A 25,612-nucleotide genomic window follows, 5' to 3' on the forward strand; every position below is an offset into this window, starting at 1 on the left:
TCCCTCATAAAAGCGGCCCCCAGGTTCACTGTTACCTTCGTGTAAGCCATCGAAGAAAGCGCCGTCGGTCCATAGGAAGATACCATCGCTTGATGCCTAAAATCGTCTGTCAGAAGTTACAGTTAGAAGGCATAGAGGCAGTGTTGTCAAAGGGGAACCAGCAGCTGGTACGAACTGCAAAGAAATGAGAGAAAAATTTCTATTTTCACCACACGAAGCGTGAGGAAGAGTGTTTCCTGGTCGGTGTGGCGGTGTTCCACTGAAGGGCAGCGCGATGAGGGCAACATTCCTGACAGAAAAAAAGATCCTTCTAAGCGGACAAAAATGTGAATATATAAGAAGCTGAACAGCAAATTTCAAATTTACATTGGGCTTAATTACTTTATGAATCTCATCTAAGCAATACAGAAACTGCATCGGTAACGGAAGGGGAGAAACCCCCCCCCACCTGCCTGCCTGAAAGCTGGAAGCTGTGGGACTCACCCCACCATGGCTTTGGTGACAGCTGGCAGGCCGTGGTCCAGCAGGGAGGAGGGCCTCCCTTACGCCAACTCCACCTCCCCTCGTCCCAAGGAGTGAACCTGTGGTGACAGCACCACCACAAAATATTGCTGGTGACAGCGAGCACTGGCCCAAGCTCATCCCCCTGCGGAGGCTGGAACAAAGTTCTGACAAGATGTGCAGTGCAAAAAGTAAATCATTAATATTTATCGGACTGCTTTTCAGCTGCCTAGAAATGGTGAGTGCACCCAACTCATTTGCTTAAAAACTGTTTTAAGGAATGATATTGCACTCTTTGTAAAAGTAAACTAAAAGTTAAGGTACCTGACGCACACTTCTACATTCATATCTTGTTATTATTATACTGCAGTGTTTACAAGTGACTGAAAAATAAAATAGTATGTTAGGACCCAGGGTCTTTTGAAGTCTCTCGACAACTGAAAACTGGATCAATATGCAGATTCAGAGAGGAAAATGAAGAAGTAGTACAATCTGCATATATGCACCCAATCTCATTGATTGCATAAACTTTCCATGCTAAAAGAATCTGAGCAAATACATCTTATCGGCAAAATACGTTTTAAAAATCTAGCAATTTGACTTCTTGTTGTTATTAACATTATTATTTTTATAATTTTCCAAATAAAATATTTCACTTTGTATTTCTAATTTTTTTACATCTTCCTTTTCAGATCTCTTCAGCTGACACAGGTAAATCTTCGAAATGGTATTTTGGTTTTGCCTGTTTATTTTTGAATAGGTCTGAAGAGAAACACACGTTTGATTTTTAACAAGACATTCTATAAGTTCTAGCAGCTTACATTTTTTTTTCAAGTTTGATTGAGCTTTTAAAAATCTATGCTGATATCCTTGTAAATTTTAAACCTCGTTTTTACAAATCCTAAATTCTGTCAGACACTTGCACAAAGATTCTGACAGACCGCTTATGGCTTGACACTAGTGTGAGCCAGGGAGAATACTCAGCTGGACAAATTATGCTGTTCATTATCTACATAATTGTGCTACAGACGGGATCCAAACTGTCCCATATTTGCACCCAATTAATTGTTGTATCTTTTAATAAAACAAAAAAGCCAAACAAAAAAAAACCCACCCACACCCCCAAAAAAACCACCCCAAAACACACCAGCAGCAGCATGATCTCCTAAGCGCAAATATTTCCAACGTTTTACAACATTTTGTACTTTCTTCAATCTCATATTTTCTGCTTAGAGCTCCTATTGCCTTAAATTTGAATACTGACTAGTTTGGAATATGAGGAATGAGAGATTACAAGAAATGCTCTCAGAATTCATTCTCTGGTGATAGTACACCTTCCTGCATATAGTGTACTGTTGTCAAGAGTCTTAAATGCTTAGTCGTTGCAGATATGTTGTTGCAGTATCTGGACACTTACTGTAGCATGTTCCTTTCATGATTTGCAAAACAAGCATTTGATCCTATTTCTGTGTGGAATACTGCTGACACTGGTTTTATATTCACATAAGGATAATACCCAGTATTTTTTTAAATAATTAGACTACAGCATATGGGGGTTTTAGGAAAAATAGCCATCACCACAACATGATATTGTGAGAGTGAGCAGCAGTTATTGCAGTAATTAATGGATTACAAGTGAACAAATAGCACTCAAAATTCAGTGAAATGCCTACCATCTGAAAATTAAGTCATGTAGATGCTTGATAAGGCACTGAAGAATCTTCTTGTCAAGACTTGTCTAAATTCAGGAATGAATACAGTGGTATTTTTTATGATGTGGTTGGTTTTTTTTAGGTTTCTCTATGTCTACATACGATGTGACATCACGAAGCATTTATCTCAGATGGCCCAAGTTTTCAGGAGCCTCTTCTTACAGAGTCACAGCCACAGCTGTGAATACTGTGGGCCATTCATTGCTGGCTCATTTTAGTGATGTTACGCTTAAAGGAACTCTAACTTCATTAATTCCCAATACTATTTATGCTATACAAGCGGAAGCCATTGACAAGAATGGATTTATTCTTGCAGAAACACAGATCATGCAGTCAACAGGTTAGTAAGAGAAACTTTGTGAAGTATAAATTCCATTGACTGGAAAATTATAGGGGACTGGGATTTTACCCTTGTTGTTTCATTGCACCAGTAGGGAATTCCTGTTGAAGCCTTTGCTGGTTCTCCTACGGAGTTCAATATTAGCATGATCAGCTCATTTTCCCCTCTGCTTTCTTTTAATATATATGTTTCCCTGACCTGCTGTGCACAGCTTGCTCAGACTGCAGCTTTCCAATCATCTCCCCTTTCATTACAAATGCAGGTGTGAAGCCATACACATTTTTCAGTACTGACACTGATAAACAGTATTTTTGTTTCATTCACAAAAGGACTTGTAGCATGTAAGTAATTGATGAATATTGAAGAACATAAACATACTTGCCAGGGTCTCTGAAATCCCAAATTGGCTGCCTTGCTATAAATAAATTTGCTTCAAGGCTCATACTTTTGTCCCAAATACTTTTTCATTCCTTTTCTTAATTTTAGGTGGAATACAACTTCATTTTATCTTTTTTTTTCCTCTTCTAGCAAGCCTTTCGCAGCCTTGCAGTATATGGACTTACTTGACATATACTGATTCTAGTTTGAAAATCTTGATTACTGAACATAAATTACTTGTAGCTAAAAAATACACTCTCTGTAGTTACTTTTGTGACTGCAGTACACAAGAGCTCTTTCTGAATGTCCTGCAGCGTAGCATAATAGAAAAGCATTTAATTGCAATATTTGATGTGTCATGTTATTGCATATCAAAGTATATCTGCTTTGAGCAGGCGGTTGGATGAGATGACTTCCCATGGTCCCTTCCAAACTGAATTATTGTAGATAATTAATATTGTAATTATTGTAATTATTAATATTGTAATTATTGTCAATATTTCTATTGACATAGAAATGCCTAAGACTCAGCATCCTATTTCAGCCTGCTTTGTATAACCATCCTCCTTTGTATCTGTTGCTTTGTATAATGCTTTCTATAAACATCCCGTGTGGTTCATTGGCTATACAGCAAGACAAAACAAAGAGAGACCTCTCAGTGCAACCTAAGTTAAATCATGGTGATTTTCAATAGTGAGTGGTGTTTTTGGTTGGTTGGTTGGTTTCTTTTGTGTATGGTTGGACTCTATGATCTCAAAGGTCCCCTCCAACCTTGAAGATTCTGTGATTCTATGATTTCAAGGGTATATATTATTTTTATTGAAAAATGAAGGTTGGTCTAGAATATCTCAAGGCTCTGTGTATGTTGTTGATGTTCATTTAAATTTCATTTAACTTAAATTTAAACATTCATAGAAAACGTAGGCGATTTGTTCTACACTTTGTGAAATGTTTAGAGCACTTAGCGTTTCACAGGGCTGCGTTCCCCAAATTCAATATGTTTGTCATTATTTCCATTTTAGCTCCAGACATACCTGTTATTGACCAAGCTTATTCAAAACTTAGCAACAGTATCACAGTGGAATGGAGAGCGGTACCTGGGGCTACTGGTTATCTGCTGACTGCACAGGATGGAGATTCCTTCGTTGAAACTGTAGTTACAGATTCTCCAGGCACAGTGACGGGACTGAAACCTGCCACCTTGTACAGAATCACTATCAGATCTATAAATTCAGGAGGAAAAAGCCAGCCTTCCCCTTTCAGAAAAGCAAAGACAGGTGGACTTTTAAATTCTTGTTTCAAATTCTGTAATGTTATTATAAGATAAACCATTCATGCAAGCATCCTTTTTTTTTTTTTTTAATTTGAACAGAAAACAAACAGTGTAGCCCAGGCATGCACCAGTACTGAATTATTATATTCTTGTATTTTAAATTGTATTGATCACATTCTCCTTTCAGTTTTCGAGGACTAGAATTCAGCCATCTGACTTAATGAGCAGGACAAGAGTCTGAATTAGGGGTTTACTTTATGACAGTACTGTAAGTTAAATGTTTAACCGGAAGTTTTACTAGAATTTGTATGAATATATGTATTCTATTTCAACAAAATCACATTTTATTTTAAGACAAGACATAACTTGAGGGAATGAAAGAAATTAAGTAACAGCTAAAATTATAAAATAATAAGACACAGTAAAACTTAGAGGACAGGAAATGCAGTGTCTTCTTGGTGATTTTCATTCTTCTACATGCTCAGCCTTTTGTACTTTGGGTATGAGTTACATTCATTTTACGAAACCTGCAGTATCATAACGGATGCAGCAAATCAGTTTCCATATTTATGCTGTCAGTCTTGCATTAATGTATTTTTGTTGTTGCTGAATTTGTCTCCCAGAGTGTGGTGATTGTTGTTTCTGTGTATTCATTTCAAACTTGGCCCTTTCAAACAGTATTGCTTGGTGTTCTTTCTCAACAGTCCTGGCTGCTCCGATTCTGTCTGTCAGTTCTCTGAGTTGTGACTCCATTGCAGTGAGCTGGAAAGCTGTGTACATGGCAGCTGGGTTCTCTGTGTCCCTCATGAGGTCAGATGGTTTGGGCAGAATGCTGAAGGAGAACACCACCAACACCTCCTTGATATTTACAAATCTAGATCCAGGAACTCTCTATACTATCAAGGCATACGCCTGGAATGTCAATGGAATCCCTGGAGATGATTTCACATATAACCAAAGAACAAGTAAGAAATTTTATTTTCTGAAACCAAGTAAACATTAAAAAAAAAAAAAAAAAGATATACCGGGAAGTATTTATGTGTAGGTATGATGGTGTTATGTTTTTCAAACATATGTTGGGTAGATTTTTCAGATCCTGTAATATTTACCCCATCTCGAGGTTCATGACAGCTCAGAAGACAGGGCTATGTTTAATGAATATTACTGAGGCAGAGATACCATTAACTATGGCTAAAGCTGTCCCTAGGACAGGCCTCGGTAAGGATTACACGAGCTTAGACGGATCGGAGGATTTTTCCAACTGTGAATAGCAAATTCTCAAATGGGGCAAGGAGTTTCAACAGAAAGCTTTGTGATGGTGTACAATCAGAACCATTTCTTTAAAAAATTGTCACTTTAATATGAAGGAGGATAAGCTCTGTGCCACAAAAATTGTATTTAGTTTGAAAGTTATGAAAAAGATGAAGTCTGTAGGACATAGGCTAAGTTGTATTTATGTGTTCCAAACTGATATGCCGTAGGTCCTAAGGCACCAGCGGATGTTCAAGTATCTTTTAACAGTGGTGCTTTAAGAGCGATTGTTTCTTGGATGCCAACAGAAGGAGCTCTGACTTACAGCGTGACAGCCTCCAGGGGACTCTTGGAACTGAAGTGTAACACCTCTTCTGCCTCCTGCCTGGTGCCATCGCTCCAGTGCGGCTCTGAGTATTATGTTTCTGTCACGGCATACAACGATGCTGGATCCAGTAAACCTACTGACCCAGTGAGCTTAAAAACTAGTATGTGTCATTGGTCCTTATGTAGCTTATGGCATTTTAACATATATTTCTTTAATTCCAAATGTAAATTAGTTACAATTCATGAGTGGTTCTCAAATACTTCTTTGTGCCTCTAAACTACTTCGTGCATGAACTGTGCCATATACCTTTCTATTTCAGGGATAATAGCCTAAACTTTCTTCATATTTCTGTGAGAAAAACTTGCAAAGGTGTATATGTTCAATAAGCCTCCATTTTCCTCTTAGCAGAAGTAGCTTTCTGAGTGTAAAACTGGTGTAAGGAATAACAGATCTGTGCTACTGTGTCAGGTCTGTTACAAATAGATGGGGAGAAATCTATGAGGAGGCAGCATTAAGGACTGGCCCTGGGCTGAGAACTGTTCTTGACTAGATCTAGGAGTCAGAAATGAGGTCAACAAAACCCAAATCAGCTAAAGTAGCACCACTAGATTAAATTAAGGTACCTCACAGACCACTCTCCTGTAGCAGCTTTGTTGGACAAAAGGTTGCTTGTTCCAGCTGCTTAGCACCACGGACGTGCCAGAGATTGTTGGTTCCTGACCTGTTAGATTAACTGCCCATGTAAGCAAAACCTAAACCATCTTTGTTATTATGTGCTACCTTAAAGATATAACATTATTGACAATTATTTGATGTAACCTGCCTCATTTTGACTTCTCATTGATACGGGTTGGAGATCATCCATGTGAGCAACTCGGTGGCAGACCTAAAGGGATGAGAAAGCCCTTAGGAAGAGACAACTTTTAGGCTGTGGTCTCTAATCTTCTCAGCCAACGTTGCTTCAGCCAAATCATGTATATTCATTCTAATAGCAGCAAGCTAAACGTTTTGAACTGGAAAGAAAGTAAACGTTATTTAAGCAAAAGCCATGGAGTTTGCAGTTTAAGGTGACATTTTGGGATGCCACTAGAAAGGAAACCTGAGCAAAGGACAGCTCTATTCAGACACAGCCAGTGCGTTTCGTACCGGTATGTATAGGGTTTTCACATAAAGGCTTTTGTATGCCAACTGTTATTCAAGCTGCTATTCCAATTGTCATCCCAAGCTACTGTTTGTGAACACAGGCTGTGCCAGTTCCTTTTGAAATACTGCCTGGTGCTACCGTTTGTGTTCACAGGGGCTCCTTAAGCAGATCTCTTTTCTGTAAAAGATGAAGGTAGCATCTGTCTTGTTCTCTAAAAATCATACTCACTTTTCATCTAAACTCAAGTAGCATCCTCTGTAAAGGCAGATAAGTTGTTTTCTTGAGCAAGGCAGAACAAATGTTCAAGCTGCGTAGAATAATTCAATATATTTCTGATTTTCCTTTATTCTCTAAAAGTATAACTTCAATAAAAATATTCTGATTACAATTTTTTCCCTTTCTTTTTTTTTAAATGCTTTTTTTCAGTTCCTTGTGCACCAGTAAATATATCCATTGAAGAGGATGAACCTGGCCACTTGTTGGTATCATGGACTAGTGTCAGTTTTGGTGATTATTATGTGGTTTTTGTGAAGAGTGATGATGGCCTGGAAGTGCACTGCAACACGTCACATACTCAATGCCATTTCCAGTCGGACTGTGGCTTCACTTATTTCATTAGTGTCTTTGCATATAACAAGGCTGGGCAGAGTCCTTTAGGTGATGTATTCAATTACACTACTGGTAAGTAGCAATGTATTCTTGCAAATTCATTTTGGATCCTTTAAGTGTGTTTATGATAGAGCTGATTGGACATTTTTATTGGAAGATAATGGCTTAAGCTTCTATTTTTATTCAGTTTTTGGGCAAAGCACACCAAGGTTGGCAGAGAAAAAGAACCACTTCACATTGCAGTTGAATTTAACTTGTGTAGTCAAATGCAAGAGCAGGCTTACGAACATGAAAATACTTTAACGATTCACAAACATTAGGTAAGGACATATGAATGTACTCCACCTGGAGTACTGTGTCCAGCTCTGGAGCCCACAGCACAGGAAGGAAATGGTCATGATGGAGTGAGTCCACATGAGAGCCACGAAGATGATCAGAGGACTGGAGCACCTCTCTTGTGAAGACAGGCTGAGAGAGTTGAGGATGTCCAGCCTGGAGCAGAGAAGGCTCTGGGGAGACCTTATAGCAGCCTTCCAGCGCTTAAAGGTGGTCTACAGGAAAGATGGAGAGGGTCTCTATCAGGGAGTGTAGCGATAGGACAAGGGGTAATGGTTTTAAACTGAAAGAGGGGAGACTTAGATTAGATATTAGGGAGAAATTCTTTCCTGTGAGGGTGGTGAGACACTGGAATAGGTTGCCCAGAGAAGCTGTGGACGTCCCATCCCTGGAAGTGTTCAAGATCAGGCTGGATGGGGCTTTGAGCAACCTGCTCTAGTGGAGGTGTCCCTGCCCACGGCAGGGGGGCTGGAACTTGATGATTTTTAAGGTCCCTTCCAACCCAAACCGTTCTATGATTCTAATAAGACACAGTCCTGGCATGACATTTGAATTCTAGTACCGTGGTTTTTTCTGTTGCCTTAGGAAGGGTGCACCAAAGTCTTCAACTTCCTCATAGGAAGTTTAGGTTCTGTCACAAGTTCTAAATTCTCACCAGAAGTAAACATTTACTTTTCCAAAGTAGTTTTTCAGTTCTAACTGGCGTTTAATTTTCACATGTAACTAATATAGTATGCACAAACAATCTGATTAAATACTGTTAATGTTAAATATTTCAGCTCCCTGCAGTCCTGAAATTAAAAATATCTCAAAGGAGGCTCGCTCTGTCATCAGTGTGCACTGGCAATCTAACAACGAAGCAGCTACCTATATTGTCACTGCCAGAGGAGAGGCTGGACTTTGGCATTGCACAAGCTCTGGAAATTCCTGTACTCTATTTAATATTCCCTGTGGATCAGCTTTCTCTGTTAGTGCTATAGCAAAATCACCAGCAGGACAGAGCTTACCAAGCTACAGTGTCCCTTTAGAGACAGGTACGTGGGAATTGTATAGAGTGGAAAATATGTAGCAGCATAATATTAAAATAGTTCTATGTCTATATGTTTTGGGGGGTATTTTTAATTACAATGTATGGATATTATACTATTGCTGCTTAAATGTGTATGTATTTTTGTGTGTGTGAGAAGGATCAATTGGCACTTGCCACCTACTGAGAAGCCTTAGTGCAACCAATTATCATCTGGCACAGCTAACTAAAATATAGTAACATAATCCATTAATGTAATGTATGACTTCCTTGTCAGCATTTTGACTTTTAATATTACCGGGAGAGGCTGTGTGGTGATGGCCATGGCAACAAATAGCGTGAAGAACAGATTAACGCACATCCTGCCCACCATTCCTGCTGTTAATTTGCTAACAGAGTTTTCGGCTATGTCACTGACCCAGATAACCCCCAAGCACAGTTCAGAGATTAATGATTACTAGGATCTGTTTTTAACAGGCAGTTTGGCTGCAGTCATTTTATGTTGTAGAGGAAGAGACTTTAAACAGAGACAGAGCTGGACTAAGCTATATATGACTTGAGGGACAGAGGTGGACCTCGCTTAATAAAATTGCAGAAGTACCCTGATACTCTGGTGACAAACTTTAATAATTTTTAGTATCTTGGTGAACAATCATCTTATAATAATTCCAGGGTTATAACTCACTGTTACAGACAAATTGATGTTATATTGACATTTTGTTTATTAGGAGCTTGACAGAATAGTCAAGTATTTTTCAGCAAGCTAATGTTTGCCTGAAAAGTATGCACATCTTCATTCCTTTGCACTCAATCATGTACTATTCTACTTGCAACCCCCCAAAATACCTTCTATTTTCCAAGTACAAAACAGAATTGACTTCTCCATTTTTTGTTCTTTTTAAGCTCCTTGTTGCCCTGATGAGCTGATGCTAACTCAAGTGACACAGTCTGTAACAAATATCAGCTGGTCTGTTGGGATGGGTGCACAGACATACATAATGACCCTGGAGTCTCCAAAAGGACAGGCAAAGTGTCACACTCTTCAAAACTACTGTCTCCTGGGATGCATCACATGTAGCACCAACTACACAGTATCTCTGAAAGCAATCAGTGAAACGGGTTTGACTTCCAGTTGCACATATCAAGGATATTCTTCCAGTACGTATTGTAAATGCAGTTGGGAAGAAAAGAGCCAATATATAACGTCCTTTATGTAGTGTTCCTCTCATACAAATAGTGCAGCTGAAATTCAATAGATAATACAGTTGTGTTCCCTCTCTTAAATAAATGCACTTTGGGTTATTTGCACATGTCATTTAAATCCTGTTCTTGTAACAGCCATCACATGACCATATAAAGAAGTTCTGATAACAGTGCTCCAGAACCAGTTTTTTAATTTAAATGGTGCTGTGGCATGATGAAATTTTAGAGACCACAAAAGGATTCTGGGCACTCTAGGGCAGCCCTGGTGGCTCTGTAGTCAGGAGAGAGCAACAATATTCCAGCATGTAAAACAGTGGTGGAATTCCAGCTCCAAATGACAAGTCTAATAAAACATTTTCTTTCCTACTTCAGTTCAAGAATTATTTTGGCTTTCTGTGAAATAATAATTTCTCATTGAAATGCTATTATCTAGTGTGGTAGTCATCATATAATCTGGTTTAAAATGCGCTGTAAGAATGCATGATCTGTTGTGGGTTCACAAAATTTGCTTATTAATGTTTCTTATTTTATTAGGTGCTTGTTGCCCTTCTGGGGTGAAGCTCTTTAGACTCAGCAATAACGGAATCAGAGTGTACTGGCGAGCTTCTGATGAGAGGATAAACTATAACACTGATTTACATGGCTCAAAAGGCAATTTCACCTGTAGCCCCAGCTCAGGTCTAAGTCACTGCGATATCACCGAGATACCTTGTGGGGATGTCTACACAGTGGTAGTATCTCCAGTTACTGATAAAGGGACGAAGCTCACATTTTGTCCTAAAAGAATATATTCAGGTAAATTTTCAATATCTTTGAATGATGTATTTTTCTCCATGTGTGCTAGATGGTTAAATGCAATCCAAAGTTATGCAAGTAAAGGTGGCATGGAATAGAACTTTCCTATTCTAGTGTTGACTCCGGAGTAAACTCTGTGGGTGCTATCTTGCAATATCTGTGACGGGAACTTCACAGGAGCATTTTGGGATGGGGCATACTCATCTACACAGGTGACTGACTCTAACTGGATCACCCATAACCTGGTGAATACAGAGAAGTTAATTTTTAGCTGGAAGGTTAGGGGTGGTTAGCATACAGAAGCAAATAAATAAGGATTTTAAATTGTTTTGTTTTCTAATTTATTTTATAGGATTATTGTTTTTGAATAAAGAAACAAATCAAGAACTTCAATGAGCCATTCCTAAACACAGTTTTTAAGTAAATGTTGTTTAAAGGGGTAGTAATTTCCTTGAGATTCCTTTCCTAGGGCATAAATTTCATCCATTATAATAACTACTGCTACCTGATGGGATTGCACAGTTGTATAGCATGGACTACATTCTACAGATTACTGATGTTTTCTGGTTTACAACCTGACAGTTAACGTTGATACTACTCTTTCATGTCGTTTCAGTAACCTGTTCTGGAAGCTCTGTTGGAATGGGTAAGACTACACAGTACATTCATTCCAAATCAGGGAAGTTTGTAAAACACGTTAGCATCATGTAACTCCAAATAAGATGCAAATAATATTTGCAAGTAATTTGCAAATAGTATTTGATAGGCTGGGCCTGTGTTAGTGTTATGTAGGTTTGTCTCACCCCCCCCCCATCATATAATGTATAATTTTTTTAAAAAATTTTAAATGTATTGAGGCCTGTATACCACCATACATTCTACACTGTCACAACATTTGCTATTTATCTGATAGCACGTAATGGAAGTCAAGCTTATCTTTTATAGATTTGCCATATCCCATTACAAATTAATCTAGGTTGCACTTCTTATTTTTTATTTAAAAAAAAAAAAAAAATAAAAAAAGCATGGCTTGCCTCAACCTATGCTTATCTCTTCTGGGATTTCAACAGGATAGACTTATGCTTTATTTGCCTATGTAAAGTGCTAGAAACAACTTCGAAAGCAGCCACTGAAATGAACATTTCTCAAGACAGTTGCTTTTCCATAACTAAAATTCCCTTAATTTCTGAATTCTGTTACAGTGATTTATAGAGGAAAGAGCAATGCAGAACAACATGTCTAGGTGAAAATTCTGTTTCAGATAAGGCGGTAAGTTATAATTCAGATTAGAATGTATTAATCAAACTTCTCCTGCTGCTTTGTGATTGGAGGGATAAGCTTCACCAGTCTTGTATATCCTAAATACAACTGTTTTGTTAAAATCCATTGTATTTACCTCAGAAACTTCATGTTGTCTGCTCCTACTATCAATACTGACTTCTCTCCTCCATTTACAGTAAAACCCTTTTTCACTTCATTCAGTCTTTTCTGATACTGTCCTATAGTTCCCCAGAAAAGCCCTCAAAATCCAAACAGATCAAGGTACTCTTCAGCACTCATTTACTTTCTCTCTCTGCTAGCTAAAATTGCTCATTCTCCAACAAAAGTACTGGTGTTCTGGACTATTTATTGTCCTTGTCTCAAAAGGATGGCAAGCAGTCACTATAGCCCCCCTCAGTTAGAAGTAGCTTGAGGCTTAATCAAATGTTCTGAAGTTATTTCATTTTAATTTAAATTTCAAAAAAATTTTCTTCCTTTACAGTTTTGAGAGGTGACTCATGAGTGTAAGCAAGCGTCCTCTTCGCATAAACTGACTGGTTTTGCTTTGTGACTAATGAAGGGCTGACAGTTACTACTAAAATTTTTATTTCCCGTTTTTTGGAAAAGGCAGAATCTTTTCTCATACTACACAGTGGTTACTTTTTCAGCCAACATGGAAAGCAAAGTTCAAGTTCCAAGGGTTCTACAGACACAAAACAATTACTCCAAGATACCTTACAAAAACAATCTTCAGCAGCTTATGTATAAAGGTTACCCAAAGGCAACAGGGTTTTTAACACTATTTTCAGCTTATAGAAATAGATTCTGAAAGTCTGAAAGGCATTCTGAAAGTTTCCTGTCTTCTCAGGACACAGTTGTACTGGGTGTCTCAGTCACTGCTGCTTAAAATAATCTTGCACAAAATAATCTCAGGGGAATCTCACTTCAGTACATTGACTGTAGATGGCCCAAGAACTACATGTTGCTTCTTAGAACGTGATCTGCATTTATTCAGTGTCAAACAAGTCTTTCTTTAGGGAATATTATTTAAAACTGTCCTGCATAACTTAGTAAAAAGCTTGTTTTATTCCTCATTTGAAAAAAAAAAAGTAAGAATGTAAAAATAAGTATCGTTCACAACTTTCTTCCTGAGGGTTTTATTTAAATATTTTTTCTTTGCAGTCACTGTTGTCAAACAATGTCACCAAAGCCTAAGTGTTTAACCGGATGGCTAGTAACTGGATTTTCAGAGGTCTAAAGCAATCAGTTTATCTTGGAATCCAATTCAAGCCACAGCTTTCTTGTTTTCATATAAACAATTCCATGCTCTTACGTGCTGCTACAACCTTTAGAATGCTGTAGTACTATTTTCATCAACTCCTCTTATTTTCATGATTGAAAACAAAAAGTGTAATTGAACAGAATGTATTATTTGCATGTCTGTTAAAAAAAAAAAAATAAAAGGAAAAGAAAAGAAAAATGCTGAAGAGGAGTTAAGATTCCAAAGAAAATTACATTGATTCAGTTCAAAGAAATTAGTTAGAAGATGGACAGTTTACCAAACAGGGAGGAAAAGCAACACAACCAGAGCCAGATCCACTCCTGCTATGGCTGTGTATATGTTGCAGGCGTTGTTACTTACACATTAGACATTGTCTAATGATACTTAACACTGCTGATCTGTGAAACATCACTGGCGCTTCCTGAGGTGATGAAAAAGCTTTAGTCAGGATTAGTTTTGGATTCTCTCCAGATTGAGGCAAATATTTGTGGTTTTTTTTTTATGGGTCACACTGGCTTGTTTTAAGATCACAGGAAAGGACAATGAGATGTAGTGTTTCCATAGATGTAGTTTCTATACTGTTTACTAGTATGAAGCTCTGGTCCTTCATGAAGCAAAAAAAGCAAGCAACCAAATAAACCCAAATAAACGCCAAAATAACAAAAACCCCCACCAAGCCCCCAACCAATCAACGTCCCCCTCCAACCAAACCAACCCTCCAGACCTCAAGAAGCACGCAGAGGTAGGCAGCATATTGGTATGCCACGTAAAATGAATGCTTTCAGAACAGTATCTGTGAAATCGCTTATACTAACAAATTAGGTGATTAAAAACACATGATGGATGCCTTCATTAATGCTTACTTAATAAAAAATGTCAACTGAAGGAATAATTTTAAAGATGTATTAGTTGCAATTACACAGATGAACACTTGCCAACAAAATCTGTACATACTGTAACAAATAAAAATTATTTGTAATTGTATTTGACACAGAAGTAATAGCTCAAAAATTTGATAGGCTCTTTTCAGTCCAGTAAAAAAACTGGGAAAAATCTATCCTTCAGTTGGTTTCAGATTTGACCCCAAATTGCTGAGACTGAAGAAGTGTTCTCCCACATCCAACTATTGTTGGGGAAAATAAATAAATAAATTCAATTTAAAAAAAATCCAAAAACTACATTGCCAAACCTCAAGTGGCATTTAAATGCTGGTTTACCCTGCTTAATAGCTGGGGGACGTCTCCCATATGTAAAGTTAGATGCACTTCATAGCAGTGCAGAAAGGGCCTAAACAGCTACCAAAGCCAGTAGAAGTCACCTATTTCTTTCAGGTTCCCCTTAAGAGATCCCATCTTTGAGTCAGTACAGTAATGAGTCAGCTGTGAATACTAGAAGTATGAGCTCATTCGTGTTTCTTCATCAAGATATAAATGAAAGTATAAAAAAACCATGGGTATGGATGGTGTTCTAAGTACCCCACAATGTCGTGAGATAAATTGCCCTGCCATTCAGGTCACCTTTTTCAATACAGATAGACAATAAAAATACCACTCTTATTTAAAAGTCAGATTCATACAAGTCCTTTTGTACTAATCACCTGCAGTTACGTGACAGTAGGTAGATCTCTGGGGCCAAAGCCTTCACCCTGCCTCAAAAGAATGCCAGTTTGCTACTTCTTAAGATCTGAAATATTGCTAAATTAATTGGGTAACTTCAAAAGAAAGAGAGTGGAAACAAAGTAGAGGTGTATTTCTCAAATTAGTAGCATTATTAGTCCAAATAAGTACTTACTGTTGGAGCCACAGGAAATTTCAAATACAGATTGGGCTTCAAGAGGAGTGCCAGTCCCAGCTGGGTAACTAGGGACACCTGGCATACTGTGCAGCTGCAGGTTCCTAGGGCTTGCTCGGTGCGCTTTTACCCCAAGAACTGAAAAGTAACCACACAGGCTCCATCAGCAGAAGCTCTGCAGCCATACCTCCTGGGAAAACTCTTACAATACCGCCAATTAAAATTAGCAGAATTTTTCTTCTAATGACCACAGGCCAAATGCCTGCTGCAGCTGCACTGCTAGAACTGCATCGGGCTCGTCTGCACTGGAGACTCCACTCATCTTACCATTTCTCATCCAAACTGCTTTGTAGTTGTGTGGATCTGTTCCTTCTGATCACAAGGAAGGTCACATGAAATAAAATGGCATCAGGAAGAAAAAAAAGGAATTAAAGTCCCTGGATCCAAACCCAAGAGCTGCAAAATACTAAATCCCTGTAACTTAAGATGGGGTGTCTTGGTTTAAATGGTTTTCATGCGTCTTGGTCAGCCATGAATGCCGTGCGGTCCATTCATTACACTGCCAGCTCAAGTACATAAGTACTTGCTAGCTCAAGTACATAACATGGATCAAATTAAATCCAGAAATCAGAAAGGACTATTTATTGAAAAATAAAAGCAAAGCCCTCAAATTATGGCACTAGTAAGAGAGACTGGCACAGGCCAGTCTTTGCACAAGCAAAGTATCAAAATGTTCACTATCATCATTGCAATAAGGCAGCTCTTTCCACTTTCAGGCAAAAGATATACCTCAAATACCTGGATTTTGCCTGGAAATAAGCCATTTTTTCACTGTATTTCCCACAACGGCAGAGGAAGGAGTCCTAAAGGAACAACTGGAAATCAGTAACCCATTTTCCCTGACAGTCCACTGGCCTTGCAGCCTCTCTGCCCAAGAATATACTTGTTTCAGAAACTCATACACTGAAGGTTAAAAACTAATGAGACCAAAAGAAGCCTCCTAGTGGCAAATAAGGTAAAGTTGTCCTCGTTGTTTCAACAGAATCCATGCAGTCCCCTGGCAGGCTGCAAAGGCCATTCTAATCATCTACTAGCCAAGGTATTTCTTAAATGGCCAATACAGGACTTCTCCTCCCATGCTAAATGAGAGCTCAGTGTTACAGTTGATGTTCTTCCTATTTTTGGGCTACTGCATTTGTTTGTTGGCTGTATCTTCCTTATAAAGTACTTACTACATCAAATCCTGTATTCACACAAAGCATCCCTTAGTCTGCAAATGAAATGTAGAGGAACCCAAACACCCTTCAACTGGCAATGAACATGCAGGGAAAAGCTGACACCCAATACAAAGGAATTAATTGAGAGTTTATTCCAGATGGTTCTCCTCACTTAGTATACAAGTCATCAGAATAACCTATCAAATAGACTTGGACTTTAATGATACGATTTTTTTCTATAATGCATTTTGGTTTTTGCTTCTAACAACCTGTTTAAAAAAAAAATCTGCCAGATGAAATGTTCAGCACAAACTGCAATCCTTACTATTTGTAGAAAATATGACTTAAAAAAGGACACTATCAGGTAATTCTTATTTTAAATGTTTACACTTATAAAAATGCTTTGGAAGCTTGAAACTGAAATCCTTTGTAATAATTTTCTTCTTCCTACCTCCCTCTTCCCATCTTAAATGCCTTTATTAGCCCAGTATTACCATAAATGACAGAGTGCAGCTGCTGATTAAAAACATTAAAAGACCGCAAAAGGATAAACTGTGGTTTTAAAAAAAAAAAAAAAAAAGGAAGCTTACATGGGTATTTGTTTTCAAACAAATCAAATGCATAGATGGCTACGGTACTCATCCGTCAACCTTTACAGTGTCCGCTTGAGGTAGCCTTTCTAAAGAATTACTAAACAAGCCCCAACATAATCTAAATCTTTGCATCAAAACCACTATTTCCTTGAAAGTCCACTCTCAATTTTAACACCAGTGGTGATCAACAACATTATACATTTTAAGCTTTTGAAAAAACAGCAGGTACAGTGGACATAAACGTTAGTTCTAAATCTGCAGCCCTCAATGTACATCGTACGCACATAAATATCTCAGCTATAATACACATTCAGGATCCATCCCTAAAAGCCATACCGTTATGTAAAGCACAGCCATGCTAACTTCAGGATACAAACCATAATTCCACGTCTACAAACCGAAAGTAGAATTAGTGGCAGTTTATTGCCTCATACAAATTTAACCAACATGGCAACCATGCCAAAGGAATTAAAACATTTTCAGGACATATGTACAGACTGTACATTTCAGAAACATCTGAACAATAAAAATGCAAGAACAATCTCTGCATTACGAATTAAACTAAACAAATGGTTTGAAACCGTCAATGCATTGAATGGGTTTACAAAGGCACTTCCCTACCCAAAATAGGAAATGACAATCTGCAGCCTAGAGGGAGGTTGGAGAAGAGTGCTCATCAACTACTGCACAATCTCAACTTTAAGAAAAAATAAGCAGGATTTAATCAAACATTTATAGGATTCAATGTGATCCACTTCTGAAAGAGTTCACACAGTCTCATCTTTGTTTTTCTGTAGCTTTTCCTGGCTCTCCCGTTCCGGGCTTTGGCTCCTCCGACGGTCGTGTTTGTCCGAATGGTCCTTGCTGTCGCTGTGATCGTGTTTGTGGGAACGGTCTTTGCTCCTGCTACGCTTTCGAGATTTTTCTTTGCTGGGACTCTGGTCTCGTTTTCTGGACTTCTCAACGCTATCTGTTCTTCCTCTGCTTCTGCTTCTACTTCGTTTATTTGACTTCTCTTTACTTTCATTTTTATGTTTACTTGATTTCTCTTTGCTCCTGCTTCTGCTACGCTTACCTGTATTCTTGCTTCGGCTCCTACTCCTATGCTTTCTTTCCCTGCTTCGGCTTCTGCTATGTTTTCTCTCTTTTTTGGAATCCCTCTTGTCATCCCGGTGTTTCTTGTCATCCTTATCATCCTTGTGTCTCCTCTCTTCTGTGTCACCCTTACTTTTCCTTTCTTTTGATCTTTCTCTAGATCGATCTTTTTCCCTCTCGCTGCCTCTTTCCTTATCATAATCTCTCTCTTTTTTCCGGCTCCGTTCATTTTCTTTCTCTCGGTCTCTGTCCCTGTCTCTTCTATCTGCCTTCCTGTCACGACTTCGACTACGGCTTCTGTATCTGTCCCTGCTTCTGCTTCGCCTCCGCTCCAGTGTGCGATCGGAGCTTCGAGATCTCCGCCTTTCTTTTTCTCTCTCCTTAGCTTCTCGTTCTAACCTCTGCCGTTCTCTTTCTCTTTCTAGTTCTCTATCAAAACTAGATGATCCGTGGCCTTCCCGATGATGACTTCTGCTTCTGGATCTTCTGGGAGACCTCCTGGGACTGAGGGATCGCCTTGGAGACCTTTTAAAAGAAAAGATATTCAATATGAAACATAACCTCTTAAAATTAAAGCACCCTCTATACTTTCCAATTTACACTTGATGCATACAGTCTAAACTTGATCTTAAATACCAGGTATCATCTTATTATTTTAATCCATTAGTATCCATAAGCTGTTTTCCTTGTTGCCTTAAAACCTCAGTGAAAAGACAACATGTTTCTGGCAATAAGTGGTTCAATACTGAACTTATAACATTCATTTTCAAAATAACGTGTATATGACCTTGAGCGTCTACGTTCCACGTGCCGGTCTATTTCTTCCATTCCCTCCTTGCCATCTTTCTTGATTTTTCTAGGTCTGCTTTTAATTTGCTGGTCAATGGCTTTCTGGACTGGCACAGGAATTCTTGGAAACAACGTGGAAAACCATTCAAGCTTAGTAAGGAAGGAACGGAGCATCTCCCCGATGGTCATAACGCAGCCCCCACCTGCCTTCACATCCAGGTCCTACAAAATACAAGCAAAAAATATCCTGATGGTCAAAAATATTCTTTGCTGATTTTCAAAAAAAAAAAAATGCTGCTACATTACTGCTCTCTTGAAGTCTCATGATTATGAAAGTTTACTTGTCTCATATTCTAATACATTTCCTTAGAAAAATTCAAACTCTGCGCCCTTTGGATTTGGGAGTATGTTACAGACAGGGAATGGGACTTAATATCTATGCATGCAGGCACATACTAATCCTGCAGCCATCTGGATGGTAAGGGACTGTCCATGAAGAGATTAACGTGAAATCCCCTTACACAGTCTGGTTATATGGTATGATCTTGTATTTTATTTAAATGCCACAAAGTTGAAGAGTCCTCTCAAACTACATTTAATTCTCCATTTTGTGGATGTACAACTGCGTACCATCATGCCCAACCCTGTGGCCTAAATCATTTAAGAACTACGTCATCACCTATCTAAAAATGATCATAGAAAAACCTCTAGTACAAAATGGCATCCTAACAGAATTGGAAGCAATAGCAAACCAACTGCCATGAAGCAGTGAGGTTTCTAATTTAGAAATATGTAAAAAAATAAATAAATGAACAAATAATTGGAAACGCATAATCCATGATGACCATTGTCTCTGAAAAGGGTCATTACCGCATGAAGGCCTTCTTGCTATGCCCTCTCACAGCTCAGGACATGTTAGTCAGCTATTGTCAGTCCCAAACCTATAGTGCAAGCACACAAGGAAAGTGAGATTTGTTATCTAAACAGGAAGAGAAAATCTAAATGTAAAACTGCTTGCACTCACACACATTTAAGTGTTCAGATATACAGTTTTTCCAAATATAATCGCTGCAGAGATCTAAAGAAGAAAAAAAGGAGTTAAACGTAGCACCTGGAGAGTACGTACAGTTAAACAAAATAAACATAAGAAGCATTTTGAAAAGTAACTCTGTATCCTGGGAAGTTTTTCACAGCAGCATGACAAAAGATGAACTGCTTCCACATATTTATGAACTGGAGGAAAAAAAATATCCTGTAGGTTTAAATCATTCCATATATAAAAATTTGCTTCATCCTACTGACCACGACTGGTAAGAAACTTTAAGACAAGAAGCCCCAAGCACTTTTTCCTACATAACACAAAGCTACTGAAAGCAGCTGGGAAGGAAACACCAATTCAAGAAATATACTGGGAGATTTTAAACAACAATAAACAAATATATGCTGAATAGCATCTGCAAGAACTGAAACGTATTAACTAAAAAAGGTGCTTTGAATAATGAACCTCTTAAGACCTGCACAATGAATCGCACTTGTGATCATTTTATTGTCCCAGGAATCAAGTTGTTTGTGGGACCCTAAAAATGAAGCCACCCCAATTCTCCTCCTAAGTCCCAACGCAACATGGCAGAGAAGCGTTCATATTAACTAGCGCCACCTGGGGGAGAAGGAGGATATCACAGCAATGCCATCAGCACTTCAATTTGGTTTGATTTTTGCTAAAAACATACAATAACACAGGTTTACCTGAAATAATAGCTGATTCCTTTGCACAGTGTTTTTGATACTTTGCATGAAAGAAGCTGTTTAAAATAAATACACTGCATTGCAGTCAGATACAGGTATCATTAACACCATTCTTAAGACAAGTTTTTGGACATCATTTGCAACTACAACACTTGAAATTTCTTGAAGTAGATGCCTATTATCACGCTGAATAGGGCATTCTTAGATCTAGGATGTAATTTAAGACCTCCTCAATAAATACAAATTGCAGCAGTATGTATTCAGACTGCGTATTCAGCTTCACAGACCAAGAAACCTCACCCACCAGCTCCTACTCCATTTCTCTGGACAGGAAATCAGGACTATGATACCAAAGGTATTCTCCTATCTGGCTGCATAATAAGGCAGCTTCTTTGCTAAACTTCCTTTAGCAACTCATGTTTCTTTTTTTGTCCCATTAGCAAAGACATTAAGGTTACTGAAAACACCACCTTATGCACTAATTAGGCTGGCTGTTTCTCCACTGAAGAAATCCTGGGTTTAGTTGTTCCAGGACATGAATAATAACCACAGAATTTTTGGTAATACCTTTCAAGGTGAATGTTGGTTTCTGCTATGTATTTCCCACTCCTCTATGTAAGCACCAATTCCCCCTGTCCTAGTAATAAGCGCAAAATACAGATTTAGCACTCTCAGGGCTTGCTATACCTCACTTAAAAACAATTCTTTTTCTAAAAACCACAGAGAAGCCGCACTGCCACAGCCTGCTGTCTGCATGCTGATTTAATGAACCTGCTTTGCGTGGCTTTGTAATATTTGACACAGTAACATCCTAACCAATGGAACATTCTGTTAAATGTCTGAAGTCTTCGAAAAAATAACCCAGCACAGACCAGCTTCCAGCATTAATTACTGAAATTATAAGAACATAACAGTGCAACATTCAAACTACAGAAAAAATTATCAGTGTTTAAACCTAAAGTAGTAACGTGAAAAGAAACAAAAGAAAACAAATTATTACCCTCGCCGACATACCTCTTCATCATCAAGAAAGGATTCAAACCAGTCCCATAGATCTGTAGGTGGTTGTGTGTACCTTTAAGTACAAAAAGAATGTAAAATTTTAATACAGGTTTCTGTATATTTAATTAGTCATTAGTTGATTATATTGATACTTACCTAATATACATAAATCCAAGAGCCCTAATATATGGAGAGTCTGTATGAGTTATAAGGCCCATCACTTGCTTACGAGTGAGTTTCAGGGTAAATAATTTGTAGAGCAGACAGAAGGCAGTAGACACAATTCCTCCAGTTCCAACACCACGCACCTTTCAAAAGAAAAACCGTTACGTGACAACGCAGGAAGTCACAAAGATATTATCCCAAATCTACAAAAGAATATGAGAACTAACACAGGATAAACTCTAAATCTACAAACAGAGCTAGATGGGAAAAATAACACCACTTGCACCCCCAGCTCTGAAAGCAGGAGGAATATATCAACTCTTTGTAATAAATTCTTTTACATCTAGGGACTCAGCCAACATACAAGCGTTAGCTACGCTTGGGCAATTTATCTACCAGACAGAAAAATTTAAGAAGGCACGTACTTCTACTTACCCCTCCACACATCCCTGTCTGGCCTGCTGTTTTTCTGCTCCCCTTTTCCCATGGTTCAACGTGTGTAACCTAAAGGGAGTGGGGGAGAAAGAAAAAAAGAAAAGTACACTTACAACTTCTGTAACGTTTCGCTGCCTATGCAAGCCTAATTAAACAATGGATATTCTAAATCAATCTTAAATCACCTGTCTTCTCCTACCAAATTCAAGAGCAAGTCTGTTTTGTCATTAAACTAAAGTATTTGGCTCTTTTAATTATCATATTAAAGAACTAGAACCAAATTGTGGATAAAACTTTTTTTAAAAAAAAACCACCACCAAAGCAAGTATCCATTCTATATTCCACATACTTTCTAATACTTTATGACTAAACCCCATCATGTTTTCTATGGTGACTAAACAATTACCCTTATTTAAACTCTCTCTTAACAAGTTTAGCGATACCTGCTGATGACTGTTACAGAAGTCAAAACCTACACTCTCATTTTCATAAGTCTCATTTATGCAGTGAGATTAACTAGATATTTGAGTATCACCTAGAACAATTAGCACAAAAGAAAGATGCCTATGAAGTGTAGTATTTTAATCTAAAAAGGGAGCGCTTTTTCTTGTAGGCTGCAATGATGTTCTTAGGGTAAATGGTTCCCAAGTACTAACCTGTAAAACTTGCCTAATTCAAATCTTTTAAGATGCATTTAGAGATGAGTGCACAAACATGGTTAACCAACACTATTCCTTATATTTCACAATATGAGTCATAAACAAGGTCAGAACCATGAAAGTGCCTAAGCTACATTTGAAACTGTGAAATTCAGAGAAGTAACATCTGGCTCAATAAACAAGTATACTTCCTACACACATCAACATAAAAAAAAATACATAAAAGCAAGACAAAAAAGATACAATGGTGTTACAGTGGATTGGGGATAAGAGTCTGTGGCCAAGTTATACTGTGGTTCACAAATTAAAATTCTTTAACAATACATGAAACAAAACTATGTACACAATCACATCAAGTCAGAGATATACCAATGCAAAATTGCTGAGCTGTTAGTTTTTCAGTTTGTTTGTTTTGTTGTTTGGTGGGTTTTGGTAAGGTTTTGTTTTGTTTTTTTCCTACAGTTGCTGTCTTAGCCAAATAGGAAACATGAGAAATGAGAAACATGAGAATTGCCAGTACCGTAAAATTCAAAATCCACTATGACTTCTCATATTATTAGCATCACAGGTCAAGTCCACTATGTAAATAATACTGCAGCACATCCTTCTGATTATTTACGGGTTTGCCTGTCACAGGAAATTAAAAGTATTTTTTTGTCAAAGGATTGATTATGACACTATCACAATGGTAGCCTTCCTTTTTTATTATTTTTTATTATTTTATTTCAGTTATATTTATTAGGCACAACCAATATAAACATTCTGGTTTTGACAGATACCAATACAAAACCCCAGGGCCCTGAAAACAATAATTTCAGAAAAGAGTATTTAAAGTTTTGATCCTACGAAGTCTGCTGCATATGTTTAACTTGTTTTAAGTATACAGATTGAGTTGAGGACATGCACATGGTACTGAAATCAGGGATTAAGAAAGAGGAAGTCATCCACTTTGCAGATACAGAGCTCAAACAGCAGACCAGAACTAGAAGTGAATTAATTCAAATATCTAGACAGAATCCGTATCTTCAAAGATGGTCCCTATCACTAGCTGCCTATGTAAAGAAAGACCATCTTTCCTGAGAATCTAGCACCCAGCATTCTTACGTTTTTTAAATAAGCCACTTATTTTGGTTCCAAAAGACAAATACACTTGAAAATTCACCCGCTATAGTGAATATCATCCTCATTTAAAAAAGCCAGCAATTTTTTTCAGAAATCTTAAAACATGAAGAGAATACAAATCTTCTGAATATCAATGAAGTACTTTAACCATCAGGTTATCTTCCCCTTCATATCTATTACTCATGAGTAAGTAAGGTGATGACTTTTCTCTTTATTTAGCATGCAGTTTTGAGTCAGAATAACTGTCAAGTGCAGTAAAGAAACTTTTTTCCATTGGATTAATATCCAGGTATTTAATAGTATGTCACTTGTGGAATGAAACATAGGAAAAGCAAATGAGCTATATGACCTACTGCAGCTGAGCTCTACCAGTACTAAGAAGATTAATCACATCAAATATTTTTACTACATCTGAAAGGGCCCATGTAAAATACAGGAAGCTCTAAAGTTTCTGAAAATGTTTCTTTTATAAATTTTTCAGCTCTTGCCATCACTTGCAAAAATAAACTCTGCTGCTTTTCTTATTGATAGTCAAAATGAATTATTTCAATCTGATATACAGCAAGAGGTAAATTAAGTGAAGAGAAGCTTTGACGACAAACTATGTTACTCTAAGTACTAGGAGAATTAAGTAGTCCGCTCCAAATGACAGACTGCAAGCAGGGAAATGCTGTCATTAAGAGGAAAAATAGTAGCACTGTCTTCATAAGTGCAAACAAAGTAAAAAATCTCAAAATAATTCCATGGAGTAATTTTTAACAATTATAGTACCCTAAGTAACTTAATTTGCCCTGGTCAAATGAGACAAATTTATTTTTTATTTTTAATATATATCAAAGTATATTAAAACCTGCTGACACGCTATCAAGGGGAATCACTTCACCAGAGGAAAATACCTCAATAACCACCAAAATACAGCTGTCTGAAGACAGCAGCCTGAATTACCTAAGTTTTGCTCATTATCAGAACAAAGAATGTGGCTGTGTTGATGAGCATTAATTATGCATACCTCTACCTGGGAGACTGGATTGATGGAAGCCTCGCTGCAAAACTGATTCAATCCTGCTAACAAAACAAGAACTGAGACATGGGCGCACTGATACAGTTCCGTTATCTTCCCAGCACGTCCTACCTAACGCCAAGAGAAGCACTGAAATGAATTAGTTTTTGACTGGGTGTGGAGGGGGATGTCCTAACCGCTAACGGCGAGAGAAGACCACATGCAAACTCCTGTTGAAACCGTCTCCAGCCACCACCATACCTTTTGCGCAGTTACACGGCGTGCCGGCAACTCCTAGGCTGCGGGGAGTGCTGGTCTTTGGAGGTGGCATGCAGACCGCGTCCCCTCCCCGCTCTCTGCGACCGAGAGCGCAGTCCTCAGACGGCCATTTCATCCCCCACTGCCCTGGCTCACGCTGCCCGCTCCAAAACTAACTCACAACTCCGCAATTCCAAATCCGACGCCACACGCACTTCTTTTGTAAGAGAGAGAAGGCAGCACCTCGGATTCCCCCAATTAATCAATTAAAAAAAAAAAAAAAAAAAAAAAAAAGAGAGCT

At 38.1% G+C, this 25,612-nt stretch overlaps 2 protein-coding genes across 5 annotated transcripts in view; one reads left to right on the forward strand and one right to left on the reverse strand.

Moving 5' to 3' along the window:
• The first annotated feature begins 380 nt into the window (after positions 1-380).
• On the forward strand, positions 381-15,079 carry FNDC7 (fibronectin type III domain containing 7). 2 transcript variants are annotated; one of them, XM_014943408.1, is made up of 13 exons: positions 381-739; positions 1,194-1,212; positions 2,296-2,553; positions 3,954-4,208; positions 4,909-5,169; positions 5,686-5,943; positions 7,354-7,608; positions 8,652-8,906; positions 9,803-10,057; positions 10,637-10,897; positions 11,514-11,543; positions 12,100-12,166; positions 12,660-15,079. In XM_014943408.1, exons 1-12 carry the CDS (start codon positions 677-679, stop codon positions 12,138-12,140), a joined length of 2,211 nt encoding a protein of 736 aa, XP_014798894.1. In that variant the 5' UTR covers positions 381-676; the 3' UTR covers positions 12,141-12,166; positions 12,660-15,079. The 2 variants fall into 2 exon arrangements, with proteins under 2 accessions (XP_014798894.1, XP_014798893.1); XM_014943407.1 differs by having other exon boundaries at positions 13,340-15,079.
• Positions 15,080-15,849: 770 nt separating this feature from the next.
• PRPF38B (pre-mRNA processing factor 38B) overlaps positions 15,850-25,612 on the reverse strand; it is a 10,306-nt gene continuing 543 nt past the window's right edge. The window contains exons 2-8 of one of the 3 annotated variants that reach the window (XM_014943415.1): positions 25,315-25,528; positions 25,063-25,115; positions 22,273-22,341; positions 21,829-21,980; positions 21,685-21,745; positions 18,923-19,146; positions 15,850-18,660 (exon numbers count right to left, since the gene is read on the reverse strand). In XM_014943415.1, coding sequence (XP_014798901.1) covers positions 17,808-18,660; positions 18,923-19,146; positions 21,685-21,745; positions 21,829-21,980; positions 22,273-22,341; positions 25,063-25,115; positions 25,315-25,447 — 1,545 coding nt within the window. In that variant the 5' untranslated portion in view covers positions 25,448-25,528 and the 3' untranslated portion in view covers positions 15,850-17,807. Of the gene's footprint in view, positions 18,661-18,922; positions 19,147-21,684; positions 21,746-21,828; positions 21,981-22,272; positions 22,342-25,062; positions 25,116-25,314; positions 25,532-25,612 lie in introns of those variants that run through there. The other 2 variants (XM_014943416.1, XM_014943414.1) reach the window with 2 other exon arrangements.

Source organism: Calidris pugnax, unplaced genomic scaffold, assembly GCF_001431845.1.
Source record: "Calidris pugnax isolate Ruff unplaced genomic scaffold, ASM143184v1 scaffold63, whole genome shotgun sequence".
Lineage (NCBI taxonomy): Eukaryota > Metazoa > Chordata > Aves > Charadriiformes > Scolopacidae > Calidris > Calidris pugnax.